The 16,295-nt window shown below is 42.8% G+C and overlaps 1 protein-coding gene across 1 annotated transcript in view; it reads right to left on the minus strand.

Moving 5' to 3' along the window:
• Positions 1–1,995: 1,995 nt before the first annotated feature.
• Positions 1,996–16,295, minus strand: part of gfra2b (GDNF family receptor alpha 2b) — a 79,527-nt gene continuing 65,227 nt past the window's right edge. Inside the window, exons 7-9 of the mRNA XM_072659224.1 lie at positions 15,973–16,160; positions 5,892–5,942; positions 1,996–5,198 (exon numbers count right to left, since the gene is read on the minus strand). Of these exons, the coding sequence (XP_072515325.1) occupies positions 5,046–5,198; positions 5,892–5,942; positions 15,973–16,160 (392 nt within the window). The 3' untranslated portion in view covers positions 1,996–5,045. The remainder of the gene's footprint in view (positions 5,199–5,891; positions 5,943–15,972; positions 16,161–16,295) is intronic.

The raw sequence follows: 16,295 nt of genomic DNA on the forward strand, positions 1-16,295 counted from the left end.
GGAGTCTTGCCCAAGGACTCTTATTGGTGTAGCGCAGCATAGCCACCCAGACCGGGAATCAAACCCCAGTCTTCCACGTGGTGTTATCTGTTGCGCCACACCAACCACTACACCAGACACCCCATCCAGGGAGGTGGCACTTGAGCCGGTTGTAGGAGAGCCTGGCCACTTCCTATTGCCCCCAGTTGTATGCCGGAGGGAGCCCGTGAGTGAGTCCTCAGTGAATGGGGGAGCATGGGGCTAAACGGCTAACAGCTAAACGTGTCTAACCTCCAGTAAAAGGGTTTTGGGCAGTAGAGGCGCTGACTGGTTGGTGAGCTGACACTGGAGTTATGGCCAGTTACGACACGGCAGCTTTGTACGGTGGTAACCGCAGCCGGCGGTTAACGTCCTGGCCAGCTAATGCTAGGTTAATGTTTAATGTGGCTACATTTGCTGCGTTAAAAATGTTCATAATTACAAAATTTAAAAAGAAATATTTATTAAATCAGTGGATTCCGCCCTGTCTGCTCATGGCTGCTGCCATAAAGCCATGCATACTCACTGAGGTCATAATTACAATGAGGTTTTATAAAGTCTTGTAGCTGTAAAGATGTAAGGCTTCAAACAATCTGTCTGTGCTGCTGAAATGCTGAAATGCTCTATTTTAGCCCATTCATTTTGGACTCACTCTGGAGCGCCCTCTAGTGTCTGGAAGTTCTCTGGTAGCAAGAACATTAATAGAGCGGCACAGCTAGCAGCTAGCTAGCATTTTTAACATTAGCCATACCAATGACAGAATGACACCTGTAAACTTGCCTCAACCTGTCTACAGTCAACAGGCAAGGATAAGAGCCTTTTTCTTAGACCCTGTCTGTGAACTTGACATTGAGCTGCCCGATACCGATATATAATTTGTGGGCATCAGGAAGTCGGAGAGGTGGGACGTCTGCTACACACTCTCCTCAAACCATATGGAGGTGTTCAGTAATCTCTAATAAAGACTTATTATGTGGTTTCTGACACTGCATGACTCTCTGTTATCTAGAACATGGACTATAAAGAGCAGAACAACACTAACAGACACTACTGAGGCCTGAATTTTGCAAATACAGATGAATGGAGATATAGTCCATGTTTGGAGATGATGTTTCACAGTGGGTCAGAAACCACTTCAACAGGTTATTAGAGATGACCTAGAGCAGAATTCTGACCAGTCAGACATCTGTAGACGTTCTTATGCCTGTACAGTGAGAATTCCCAGTTTAAACACTAGGAAAACTCACAGTATGGACAAAAGTATTCAGACACCGGCTCATTCATTCATTCAGGGGGTTAATATGTCACTCTCTACTGTCCAGAGAAGGCTTTCTATGAGGAGAAGCATTGCTGTGCGGATTTGAGAGCATTAGTGAGGTCAGGATGTTGGATGATCACCACCACCCCACCTCATCATCCCAACTTCCTAATTTATCCAATTTAAAAGTACTGGATGGAGCTCCACCATCATCATACCAGAGAACACAGCTCTTCCACTGCTCCACAGCTCCTCAATGCTGGGGGGCTTTATACCCCTCTACTAGCCCACGCCTGGCATTATTAGGCATGATGGCAATAGGTTCACCATGTTTATCTGCCCCAGAGAGTTATGGCTATTGGCAGTACCTCTCTACAGGGACTAGACAAACTGTGTGTGTATGTGCATTTGCACATCTGTGCCAGCAATGGGTGCAACGTAAAGTTGCTGCTGGTGGGTTGTTGTGGTAACACCACTACCTGCCAGTTACAACACCATGTGGGAGACCAGGGTTCGATTCCTGGTCTGGGTGACTGTGCTGCACTACACCAATAAGAGTCCTTGGGCAAGACTCCTAACACTACAATGGCCCGACTCTGTAATACAAGTAACCGTGTAAGTTGCTCTGGATAAGAAATGTGAATGTAGCTGAGTGTGTATTCATTAGAAGGGGTGTCCACAGCAACGCTAATTTCATGTGTACAACAGATGACCACTCGTTTATGAACAACGTTACTAGGATGTTTTATTTTTATTTAGACTTTAGACAAATATTTCTGACACATTCTTGAGTCTCTGCCATCCCTCGTCCGTCCCCTTTTTCTAAAAGCAGCGCAGAAGAACCTTTTTTTGATCTTTTTTTTTTCTTCTTCAGTCACTGGAGCTGTTCTTTCTGTCCGTCTGAAATAATCTCCGTCAGTCCTGCCCCGGCCCTGACGCTGCGAGTGGTACGGTCTGAAACCATTACATAAGAGAGAGAAACAAAGCGAAGACAAAAAAGTAAGGCCACACGATAGATTGCACACTATAAAACACTAACAATTTACTCTTCTGGCAAATGCCGCTTTGTTCAGCTTGTCCCTGGAGCTCTTTTCCTTGTACGTAATCCAAATCTCTTGGGGGAACCAAAAAAAAAAAAAAGGAAGAAGAAAAAAATTACACATAATAACAGCCTAAAGGAGCATTATTGGCACTGACAGCTCTCTGCTGCGATACGTTTGACACGGCTTTCGCCTTTTTTGTTCCAACTCGGTGTCTCCCTGCTGCTTTTCCCGTAGATAAAACAGTATAAAAGCACAGTCTCTCTGATCTGAAAGATCTCCAAGGAGAACTTTTTGTTCCTTCTGTTCCTTTTTGTCCTTTTCTCACCAGCGAGAGTCATACGGAGTGGTCTGGCGATGTCTGCGCCATGTGTGAACTCGATTTGACTGATATGGTTTGAAGAAATCTGCAGTAAGAGGATCTCTACTTTCACCGCTGTCATAACAAAACCTCTAGGAAATGGTAACTTTACTGAAAAACATGTATTTAAACATAAGATTAATGTTTTTTTTATGACTGGCTATAATTATTGATCATTTTAAGCATGTTCATTACGGCAATTCAAATTGTATCCAGTAGGGGGAGTAGGATGTGTTGATAGCAGTGACCGTAGAAAACATGGAGGCCATGGTTCGACTGCCTTTGGCAACCAGAGTCTGTACAGTAGAGACCAGAAGCGGACCCTGACTCACTAACCCATTTTATAAATCTGCGCAATGCCAGCCAAAGCTGTCAATCACTTCCTTCCTAAGTGTAGCCCCGCCTTCTTACTTCTGGGGGGAAATAAAAAAATGGGCCAACATTAGCTCAGAGAGAACTAACTGCTGGAATTAGACACTGGAGATGGAAAGACAGTTGAAGAGCAAAAAGAGAAAATGGAAAATGGGCGGGGCTGTTTTACACATCATACTGTAGTCAGCCAGCAGAGGTGCTAGACCTTTCATTGCATCACTTTTGCAAGGCGGTGCTCTGTCCATGTTTTCTACAGTCAGTGGGTAATAGTGTCAGTGATGGTGCAAATGAACTGAAATCATAACATAACATATTAGTAAACAGGCCCACATTATGTCCTGTGCCATATATTTGTATAATATAATAATATATATTTTAAATTATTATTAAATGGATTTCTAGTTTTGTTATAACAAAATAGTATGAAATAGTGTTTCTTTACAGGTATAAGATAATGTAAGAAAATATAAGGAGGCCCAAATATCGGTTTACAGCATTTTATGGCTTCTTGTGTTTGTGTTTGTATATTTCTTTTCAAAAACATTGTTATTTTCTTTAATTCAAATTAGATCCAGTAGGGGGGGCAGGATGTGTTCATGTGTGTAGCAGCGATGGCGCAAATGAACTGAAATCAGCCACAAATATATAAGTAAAAGGTCATGGCCATGCATGATGTTCTTAGACATGGAAACACACATAAAGCCCAAGCATGTCTCAGATAAGGATTACTGGAGGACGAGTAAGGTATCTAACACCTGTAGATCTGAAATTGCATCAAAACTAACCACTGCAACCTTTACGACAAATGATGCTTGTTGGACTGAGCCTTTATAAATGTTAGTGTAGGTTTAGGTCAGTTGTCATAAAAGACTTGTATACACTCTTAAAGAAATGGGGTTCTTCAAGGGTTCTTTGGATGTTTAAATAGTTTATAGAACCTTCTAAAATGAGTTTTAGTCAGTACTACGGTAGAGTCGTGTCATGTAGCCTTAAGAATGGCACCCATCAGTTAAGTGTTACTCGGTAGAGGAACCCGTTTTGGTGCTATATTAAACCTTTTTTTTTTAAAGGTTCTTTTAAGAACCATATACCAGATGTTTAGTGAAACCATTAACCAGACATAGAACCATTTAAGCCATGATTTATCATAGTTCTATCGACTAAACAACCACTTTCTTTACTTCGGAACCCTTGGAGAACCCATTTTAAGAGCAAGGAGGTTCTTTCTTGAAGCTCAGAAATGTAGCCAGTTGTGGTTCTTCTATGGCACTGCTTTAAATAACCCTTATTGGCAGCTTCATTTAGGATAATTTCTATTGGTCCGTTTGTATCAAAATGTTCACATAATATAAATGTGTGTTTTTAAATAATATGAACATAAAAAACAGGGTTTGGATATGACAGCGGCGATTTGACAATAAAAATAAAGGTGGTATTATTTTTTTTCCACACTCCGTGTCTAATAATGAAGGCTTTTACATCAGATGACTCGTAATGCAGTTAGCCCTACTGTACCGCCATGTGAGAGGGCAGAGGAGAGGCTAATTTTCAACATGGTGCTTCTGGACTGGATGCAAATATACAGAGGGAGATCATTTATGCAGTCAAACGCTGAGACGATCTGGATTCAAGAGCCTCCTCCCTCAAAAACAGGCCCTTCCTTCCTTTAGATAAGTGGAAACATGAACGTTCGCTGTTGGACGCTATTCCAGCCCCAGAAACGCCTCTTCCCCCGGGCTAATCCGTCCCAGCCTTCCAAAAGCTGCTTTAACGGTCACGAATATGCTTTCCCATTACGTCTGCAGTCATTTGCACTGGTTTGAGATGGATGGTGAGACATATTCACACACTTAGAGAGGAGAGAAGAGGATCAATCAAAGTCACGGTTCGAGTCTTTTCATGAAGGGTCAGGTGTGTGTGTGTGTGTGTGTGTGTTGGGGGTGGGGGGGGGTTGTCCATCAGATTGTTCTTGGCATCGTGGACTCCAGGGTTGTATTTACAGGACCTGACTGACCAGCGTAATAGACAGGAGCACGGTCACCAAGGAGACACCGGCTGGAGACGCGGATGATTGCCTGGCTCTGTTGTTCTCCGACTGGTGGGAGCCCATGGAGTCGATGGAGCCATCCATGTTGGGGTCCAGCATGCTCTGCAATGAAGAAAGTAATGTAAACAACACACTGCGCAAAATTGACAAAAGTATTGGGACACCTGCTTATTCACTGTATCTTCTGAAATCAAGGGTTTTAAAAAGAGCTGATCCTGCTTCTGTTGGAGTAACTGTCTCTACTGTCCAGAGAAAAAGACTTTCTACTAGATTCTGGAGGTGCACAGATGTGAGGAATGAGGATTTGATTGCATTCAGCAACAAGAGCATCAGTGAGGTCAGGATGTTGGTTGATCAGCACCCCGCCTCATCATCCCCAAAAGTATTGAAATGGATAATTCCAGAGAACACAGTTGTTCCACTGCTCCACAGCTAAATGCTGAGGGGCTTTATACCCCTCTGTCTGCTCAAGAGAGTCCTATTCTTTTGGCAATACTTCCCTACAGGGACTAGACGAGCTGTGTGTGTGTGCATCTGCACATCTGTGTCAGCAATGGGTGCGACTTGAAGCAATGTGCCCTTCAAAAGCATTTCTGTTCTTCACTCGGCACAGGTGTGTTTTTTCCTCTGCACTTTTTCACAGAGCCCCTCAGAGCCCCAGGCATCTCACCTCCGCATTTCTGCTTTGCTGGAGCTCCCAGCACGCCTGAGGTAATCACAGTTCTGCAGCTGGAAATGAGCAGAAACCAGTTGAACTGACTGTGGCTCTTGGAGGGCTGGGGTTTTCAGACTTACCTCGTCTGCACATTCAAAACTGTTGGAGGGAGAGCACTTCTGGACACCATCCTGTGAGAATACAAAGATATGAACATGAATATGGTTGGAGCTCAGGACTTTAGACCCAAGAACATTAAGCTGAAATTGTGTTTGTTTGGATCTGTATTCATCTTCTTGGAGAGCGGCCTGCATGCTAATGTAGAGTCAAGAGTGTAGTTTTGGTTGGAGAAGTGGACGGAATCCTATTAGCGCTCTTTCTGGTCAGGTTTGTGACTCTATTTGACTCTAGGACTCTTTTGACCCAATTGAGCAGAGCTCCAGCAGGCGGTTGAAGCTGGTAGTCAGATTCAGAATCTGAAATACTTTATTGATCCCAGGAGGGAAATTGCAGTTGTTACAGTTGCAACCATTTGTGTAAGAATAAACACTCTATAAATAAACACTCTATAAAATGAAATAAACTTAGGACAAAAAGAGAAAAAAAATACATGTATATAAATTATAGGAATATAGAATATGGTAAAGTGGCATATTGGTAATAACTGTGATAATAAATATGGAAAATTATTGCACCCGAGCAATTGCACACATATTACATTGAATTACAGTACTATTATTATAATTATACAGCTAAACCATAGTATCACACACTGAGGGAGGAGTTATACAGTTTGATGGGCGTGGGTAGGAATGACCGCCTGTGGCGCTTTGTGGTGCATTTCAGTGGCAGTCAGACTCAGAACCTGAAATACTTTATTGATCCCAGGAGGGAAATTGCAGTTGTTGCAATTGCAACCGTTTGTGGAAGAATAAACTCTAAATAAAATAAAATAAATTTAGGACAAAAAGAGAAAAACAAATTAGAATTTTTTTTAAATGTACAGGTATATAAATTATATGAATATAGAATATAGTAAAGTGGCATATTGGTAATAACTGTGATAATAAATATGGCAAATTATTGCACCCGAGTAATTGCACACATATTACATTGAATTACAGTACTATTATTATAATTATACAGCTAAACCATAGTGTCACACACTGAGGGAGGAGTTATACAGTTTGATGGGCGTGGGTAGGAATGACCGCCTGTGGCGCTTTGTGGTGCATTTCAGTGGAATGAGTCCTGTGTCTCACAGTTGGACTGGAGATCACCTGAGTGCAGTGAACGTGTCTCAGCTGTCTGTAGTCTGGAAGCTCCAGTCACTGGTTTACTGGAATTCCTGGCTATTAAAAGACCAAATGAAGACCAAAGAACTCTCCACACAGCTCTGAGAAAAGCTTATCGGAGAGTATAAGTCAGGGGATGGATACAAAAAAAGTCCCTGAACTGAACTTCCCCTGGAGTTCAGTTAAATACATCATTAAGAAATGGAAGGAATACGGCACACATGTAAATCTGCCTGGAGAAGCTCTGTTGAAGACATCAGAAGTGTGAAATAACAGATAGGGAATTATACAGTAACTGAAAACGTGCCACACATCTCTAAACTATTTTCTATTTTAGATGATTCACACGCCTCTCCTGAGCCTTGATGCAGCTTTGCACATTCTAAAGCTGCTTCATGAGGAGCCTCCTGGGATGCTTTTCCAAAAGCACTGAAAAAGGTAAACATATGCTCACACCACACTGAGAAGAATCAGTCACTAGAAAAGATGTTTGATGACTGAGTTGTGTGTGGAAGTACCAGAATTCACTCCTGTATTATTTCCTCTTGGTAGAGCACTGTTTAGAAGCAGAACTTCACCCCTCAGTGAGAGCTAGCCAGGCTAAAGTACAGCTTCCAAACATGGTGGAGGTAGTTTCACACACTGCTACTGTAACGAAGACCCCCACAGTAAACAACGAGAGACCCCCACCCCCCCATATACAATGGTCAGGAGTGTACTGTAGATGTGATAGTGGGTCAGGAGTGTACTGTGGATGTGATGGTGGGTCAGTCAGGAGTGTACTATAGATGTGATGGTGGGTCAGTCAGGAGTGTACTGTGGATGTGATGGTGGGTCAGTCAGGAGTGTACTATAGATGTGATGGTGGGTCAGTCAGGAGTGTACTGTGGATGTGATGGTGGGTCAGGAGTGTACTGTGGATGTGATGGTGGGTCAGTCAGGAGTGTACTGTGGATGTGATGGTGGGTCAGTCAGGAGTGTACTATAGATGTGATGGTGGGTCAGTCAGGAGTGTACTGTGGATGTGATGGTGGGTCAGGAGTGTACTGTAGATGTGATGGTGGGTCAGGAGTGTACTGTGGATGTGATGGGAGTCAGGAGCGTACTGTAGATGTGATGGTGGGTCAGGAGTGTACTGTAGATGTGATAGTGAGTCAGGAGTGTACTGTAGATGTGATAGTGAGTCAGGAGTGTACTGTAGATGTGATGGTGGGTCAGGAGTGTACTGTAGATGTGATGGTGGATCAGTCAGGAGTGTACTGTAGATGTGATAGTGAGTCAGGAGTGTACTGTAGATGTGATAGTGAGTCAGGAGTGTACTGTAGATGTGATGGTGGGTCAGGAGTGTACTGTAGATGTGATGGTGGATCAGTCAGGAGTGTACTGTAGATGTGATAGTGAGTCAGGAGTGTACTGTAGATGTGATGGTGGATCAGTCAGGAGTGTACTGTAGATGTGATAGTGAGTCAGGAGTGTACTGTAGATGTGATGGTGGGTCAGTCAGGAGCGTACTGTAGATGTGATGGTGGGTCAGTCAGGAGTGTACTGTAGATGTGATGGTGGGTCAGGAGTGTACTGTAGATGTGATGATGGGTCAGGAGTGTGCTGTAGATGTGATGGTGGGTCAGGAGTGTACTGTAGATGTGATGATGGGTCAGGAGTGTGCTGTAGATGTGATGGTGGGTCAGGAGTGTGCTGTAGATGTGATGGTGGGTCAGGAGTGTACTGTAGATGTGATGGTAGTAAAATCTAGTTGAGTTTGATGGGGCTGATGGCTCTTCTTTGTGGAGTAAAACAAATGAACAGTGTTTGACTCAGCAGCCTCTTTTCACTTGTCATAAGTATTTGGACGCAGATGTTTGTGATGGGTTTAGGTAAGAAAGTCTGATTTAAACAGTATAGACCTGTATTTAATTACTAGAGACTGTTTAGTGACTGTTACAGCGCCCCCTCAGTCTGGAGATTTCTACAGTTTTCCTGTCTTTGGGAGTAGATAGGGGTGGCTTTCAGATTACTTGTTTGTAATCGGTCAGAACTGGAAATAAAGATTGCATTCCAATCTTTCCAGCTTGTTTAAACTTTTATTAATCTCATTTAAACACAAAATTACCCGTAATGTCTGCGGTGGTGCTTCACTCTCGGCTGCAGCAGCACTGAAATGTGGCCTGTGGACAGCAGCTAATGCCTGGTAGCCGGGACAGATGCACCAGAAAGCTGCTTAGAGATGGCAAAGAAGCAGAAGCAAGCTGTTCCTCTCCAGTGTTGACCAAGGATTTGGATCAGGAACATAATGACTAAGAACTTCCTTCCGTTTAGACTGGCACCAGATCTGCTGCGTGCTTTTCAGCTCCATCCGCATGAAAAGCAATTTATTAGCTAATCCATGTTTTTAAGAGGCTTCGGCGCAGACGTACAGCGCTGTGCGTGTGGCTCTTTGTCTCTTCGCGCTCGGAGGGGGTTTGTTTTCTGCCCATTTATTAATCTATGCGTCTAAAAGCAACAAAAATGACCAAAAATGCCAAAGATAATCTCAGAGTCACACGACGTGAGCACTTTAACTGGAGTCTCTGGCTTTCCCACTTAGAAGTCTGTCTGGGAGTGGTTTATCTGTGGCCTTTTGATTGCTTCATGCACTTCTGAGCTGAGAAGCTTTCACCTCCACAGTGCTGAGTGTGTGTGAGTGTGTGTGAGGGTATGTGTGTGAGTGAACATCCACCTACCTGCTTCACTTCTGATGTGCAGAGTAATTTGTGGCATGTAACCATGGGAATGAATGCAGAGTAACTATGGGAATGGATGTAGTGGAGAAGTGGTGTAGAGGTGTAGAGAGTGGTGGAGAGAGGTGTAGTGTAACAGTGAAAATTGAAAAGAGTCATGTAACCATGGAAACTGTGTATTGTAACAATAAAAATAGGTGTGCCATAACCATGGAAATGAGTGTCGTGTACGGGTGTAGCAACTATGGAAATGAATGTGGTGTAATGTGGTGATGGGTGCTGCAAAACCATAAAAATAAAAGTAGTGTAGCAGTGGAAGTGGGTGTTTAGTAACTATGGAAACGGGTGTAGTGTAACAATGACAATAGGTGTAGAGTAACCATGAAAACAGGTGTAGCATAACTAGGGGTGTGTTAAAAGGGGTTACATGAATGTGGTGTAACTGTGAAAAGGAGAGTACTGTAACTATTTAAATAAGGAAAGAAGGAGTGTAGCCATGGAAAAGGATGCGGTGTAACTATGGAAATAAGTGCCAAGTATTCATGGAAATGAGAGTAGCATAACTATGGAAATGGGTGGGTGCAGTGTAACAATACAAACAGATGCATTGTAATCATGGAGATGACGTAGTAGTATAACCATGGAAATAGGTGTACCGTAACCATGGCAATTTGTGTAATGTTATAGATAGATAGATAGATAGATAGATAGATAGATAGATAGATAGATAGAAATAGGTGTTGAAAAAGCATGAAAATAAAAGTAGTCTAGCAATGGAATCAGTGTACCATTACCATGGAAACTGATGTAGTAACTATGGAAACGGGGACAACGTAACAATGAAAATAGATGTAGCAGGTGTAGCATAAGTATATATAAATGAATGTAACTTTGCACAGGTGTAGTGTAAACAATAAAAATAGGTGTGGCGCAACCATGGAGATGGTGTAGTCTAACTAGAGGAATGAATGTGTTGTAACTGTGAAAATGAGAGTAGCGTAACCATGGAAATGGATGTAGTGTGGTAACTGTGGTAACTGGTGTAATGTATCTATGGAAACAGCTGCAATGTAACCATAGAGAGGGCTTACTTGAGTTCCTTGGAAATGGGCGTGACTTGATTATTGAAATGGGTGTAGTGGAACTATGTAAACAGGTGTAGCCTAACTATAGAGAAAGGTGTAGCTCGGGGCTGTTTGGTTGCTTCATGCACTTCTGAGCCGAGTTTTACTACCTCCACTGTGCTGAGTGAGTGTGTGTGTGTGTTTGTATGCATGTGTGTGTGCGTTTGAGCGAACATCCACCTACCCGCTTCGCACAGTTGCACTTTTTCGTAAAGTGCCGTGGCATTTTACGGCAGAAAAACATGACATGTGTAACGGGGTGTTTTTTTTGTGCTGCAGTATTATGATGTTAATTCATGAAGAGAGAGGTGGAGGTAAAATCTGCCATTACGAGCAGCGACCGCGTCCAACTGCCATTGTGGAGATATTGGAGCGGAATATTGATGACTCATGCATAATATTTTACATTTTTCGCTCTATTCATGAGCTCTGGCGTGCCTCGCTTCCTCCACAGCGCACACACACACACACACGCATATTCCCATCTGAAAATGGGATGAATCTGCTTTTAAACATTATCAAAACATCCTGTTCTTCCCAGATGGCAACATTTCACTCCACAAAAGCAAACAGGCACGAAGGCGTCACGGCTGCTGCAGTTCGGATGAATTATGAACCTGCAAACTGGTCCAGATCATGGAAAGGTGAATACATCGCCCCACACCCACCCCCTCCATGTTCTGCTGCTGTTGGACTGGGTTTGATTTTAACTCATGCAATCCCACTGGGCTCTCCAAATTGAATTCCATGCTTTCTAAAACTATTTGAAGATAAATAATCCCATTTTCTCACCCGAGAACATACACACACACACACACACACACACACACACACACACACAGACACAATACAAACTCAAACCCAGCATGTTTGATCGCCTGTTTGGTTCAGACTGCTTGAGAACAAGCCTCCGTGCAGAAGCAGTATTGTGAGATTCCTGCTGTTCTGGTCCAAACACAATGTAACATTCCCAGCCTTAATCTTTAAACAAAACAATCAAAAAATCAATGACGGCCAATGTTACTGTGGCCTAAACTGCTGCCAGCCGAAGCAGCATAGTGGATAACCACACCGGCCTGCACAGTTCTTGATTTCTTGGTCACTGGCTGAGAAATCTCCAGAGCTGTGTCCATTTGGATGTGTGCATTCCCAATCCTAACCCTTCAACAAAACAACAACTACCATGCAGCCGCTGCTGTGGCCTAAACTGGTGCCTAAACTGAAGTAGCATGGTGGATAACCACACCGGCCTTCGCTCTGGCAGACCAGGGTTCCTCCTAGGTTGGGTAGGCACAGTTCTTGAGTAGAGTTCTTGTTCACATATGAAATCTTTAGAGCTTTGTCCATCATGGGCAGATCATGATTCTGATTCTGATTCTGATTCTGATTCTGATTTCCATTCCCCTTTTGGGTAAGCACAATTCTTGGGTAAAACTCCTAACTAACATGATTCACATGCAAGAGCTCTGGACAAGAGCATCAATCAGCATACATTTCTGTAAATAAAAATATTCTATAATAAAATAGTGATGTTAAAAGTGATTAAAATGGCTGATTTATTCATATTAATAATGATGATTCATTTGAATAGCTTATTTCATTCATTCATATTAATAGCTTAGCTTATTTCAGAGTAGAGTACTTCCAGAGAAACTCCACCAGTACAAATGAAGGGCTGGACACATTTGAGATCTTTTCAGGGGTGCGATTAAAAACAGCTACAGGTCAATTCATCGCTCAACTCTAAAACAATGCATACAAGTGACTATTTCTGAAAAGTGACTATTTCTGCATTCTGATCTCATATCCACTGCTAATAACATGATTCTCACTGCTGTTGACATGCAGTCTAATTCCCTGGTTGTGTAAGCACCCCACAATACACCAATGAGAGACAATACACCAAAGACTCCTAACTCTACACTCTACTACCTGTGTAACGTAATTCTGGTGTAGGAGCTCTGAATTGGAGTGTCAGTCAGGTGCCAATAATGTAAATGTAATAGAGTAAAATAGTGGGTGTGGAAAGCTGTTCGACGTGCAGTTGTGTTTAAATTGACACTGCTTAATTTGATCTAATTAGCTTGTTTTTTAGCTGAGTGCTAAATATGCAGAGGACTTCCACCTGTCATGTTATTCAAAAGCCCATTAGACTTGTATAGATGGATGGTTGGACAGAATTGAGCCATTTTCTTATAGTCAAATGGGTGAAGGTCAAATCATAATTGCATAAAAGTGGTAATTTCTGCAATTTAATGTAATATTTACAGTGTAATTAAATAGCTTACTGTGGTTTTGTTCTGTGAACAATTCATTTAATATCACTGTCACTCAGAAACCTTATATTTTAAAGACTGCAGCTTTACAGGAGAAAACCTTCTTAACTTTCAATGGACGTCAATGTAGAAAGATTTTAGTCCAAGTCATTTTGAAGCATTTCTATTGGTCCATTCATCAATTGATCATGAAATCATGACAATTTGATACAACTGCCAGATTCATCATATGGCAAAAACGAAACAAAAATGGAGATACAAGTATTTTCTGTGATCATGATAATAATTTGTTTTGTTTGTCTCACAAATGAGCATTTAAACATGTGAAAACACATGAAAATAAATATCCATTACAGTTCAGGGGCATTGTATTGCTCCTCTGATAAGTTGTTTTCACGGCAGTGTGTGTGGTGTTCTGATTGTGAGAGCACACTCACCAAAAAAACACAGCGCATCCAACAATAAGGGTAGTATAAAGAATCCCTGCTGAAAATACTGGTTCATGACCAGCCTAGGGTATGTTTTCGTTTGTGTTTGATGGGTTATCTGGTTTACCAGCCTGACCCAGCTATTTAACCTGCATGGCCCAGCCTGCTGACCAGCATGGCCATTCTGGTTCACCCTGGTCAATTGAGCTGGTTCACCAGTTTAGCTGGTGAACCAGCTAAACTCTTATCCAGAGCAACTCATAAGGTTACTCGTATTACACAAGTGGGTCAATGTGGTGTAAGAAGTCTTGCCCAAGGACTGATGTAGCACAGGCCGGGAATCGAACCCCAGTCTTTCACATGATGTGGTAGCTCCATGAAATGGACTACTGAGCTATCTAGGCCCCACTCAAATAAAAACATATGCTAGGCTGGAGAACCAGCTGCTTTTACCAGTATAGGGTATATTTCCTACTGGGTGATCAGCTTTTCAACCACCTTGGCCATTAAAGACCTGCTTAGACCCTTTGAAACCAGCGGCCAGCAGAAGCTGGTCTTGAACTGGGTTTTTAGTTTCTAAATATAAACATGAAGATGATGATGGTGATGATGATGATGAATGAAGCAGGGTTGAGGCTTGATTGATGTCGTGTCTGAACAAAAATTTAATTATTCTTGAGGTGTCACATCTTTCAAATCACCCGCTTGGTCCAGTGATGAGAAATCTTCAGAGCTTTGTCCATCATGGGCAGATAGAGCAGCTCATCAATAAATCTTTACAAACTGGTCTGCTGATGATTCAGGGGTTCAGACCTTTCCAACTAGCATCATCAGAGCTGCACAATGGTGTACAAGTACAAACACCAGAAAGCTCTCTTCATCTGTGGACTTTCATGCTTTCTCCTCACATTTCACATGGTCACACAAACCATTTTGGATGTGTGCGAGTTTCTCAAGTATCTCATTTCCTTTATTTTATCCCATGGAAAGCCACGAAGGGCTGTTTAAAATAACCCCTCTGATTATGTAAAGCCAGATCTTCTCAGAGAACTGCACAGCCGACAATGTGAAGTAGTGCGCCAAATAAAGGGCTGGCAAAAATAACATCATTCTATTAGTAGAGGAAGTGTTATAGAGGCTGTGTAATACAACAGGGGGATGTTTCTACAGCTCGAGAGACACAAATAAGCTACAGTATACTGCAAAAATGGTCATAAACATGGTTCTCCAACTCACAGCCCCCTGCATTGACCATTGACTTTACGCATCAATGTAAAATGATTTTAGTCATTTTGAGTCATTTTGGAGCATTCCTATTGGTCCATTCCTCATGAAATTAACACTGAAACAGTATAAAGAACAGCTACCAGTTTCCCATTATAGAGGATGTTGGAGGTATGACTTCTCAGCTCATCCCAAAAGTACTGGATGAAGCACCACCATCACCACAGTTCTTCCACTGCTCCACAGCTCAATGCTGGGGGGCTTTACACCCCTCTAGCCCACGCCTGGCATTAGCCAGCATGGCGCCAATAGGGTCATCATGTTTACTATCTGCTCCAGAGGGTCCTATTCTATTGGCAGTACTTCTCTCTACAGGGACTAGACAAGTGCATCTGTGTGTGTCTGTGTGCATGTGCACATCTGTCTCAGCAATGGGTGCAACTTAAAGTAGCTGAATGTGTTCATCAGAAGGGGTGTCCACAAACATTTGGACACAACATATGTGTTTACTGAATAATATAGAGCAGAGCGAACTCCAGCAAGTCTGAATTTGGTCCATGTTTATGGATAACCAGGGCCGGCCCAAGCCTTTACAGGGCCCTTATCAGATTTTCATTTGGGGGCCCCCCAATACCACCACCTCAGCACCAGATGCTTCATCATTTCCATAGGGAGGGAGATATTGTGCAGTACGCTGAAGCACCCAGGCCTTGATTGACCACCCAAGTGGTGACAGTGGCAGCAGCCAACAGCAGTATTGGTGTGCCAATACATATACATAATTCATATTTATAATAATAATATAATTTTTATATATGTATTTTTATTTCATTATGATGTCTTGGTTCTCCTGGGGGCCCCCTGGTGGATAACAGTGAGTTATCCACATGGTAGCACCACATGGTAGCACCAGTGCTGATGGTGGATTGGTGGATTACGAGCTGCCACTACTTGCTAGCTGTTTTAGCCTCGTAGCTCCAGTGCTAAACTGCAGTAGCACACAGTTTAGGCTGATTGGCTTGGGTTAAACACTCCTGACCCACCACACCAGGAGTGTGTTCGTGAGTTTATTAGTTGATAGATGAAGCAAGTGAGTCTGGACTCCTCAGGGCTGGAACCGGGACCCACTGGTTTAAAGAGGTGGGTGAAGTACTGACCTTCAGGTTAGCGCAGGTGGAGAAGACGCACGCACTGTCCACGGGTTTGATGTCATTGGAGCTGATGACGGGCTTAGTGATGATGGCGGGCTGCAGGTTGGGTCTCTCTGAGGGAAGCACTGACTGAGACTCAGTGAAGGGGAGGAAACCGGCATCGGCTCCATAACCGAACGCCTGGATGGCATTTCCTACACACGAACACAGAGGGCAGAAAGAGCAGATATAATGATACAGAGTGATATTGATGATGATCATAATGATAAAAATAATAATAATAGAGGTAATGATAGACTCCCCACATCCCTACATCTTCCAGCACTGTG

The sequence above is a fragment of the Salminus brasiliensis genome, chromosome 16, assembly GCF_030463535.1.
Source record: "Salminus brasiliensis chromosome 16, fSalBra1.hap2, whole genome shotgun sequence".
Taxonomy (NCBI): Eukaryota; Metazoa; Chordata; class Actinopteri; order Characiformes; family Bryconidae; genus Salminus; species Salminus brasiliensis.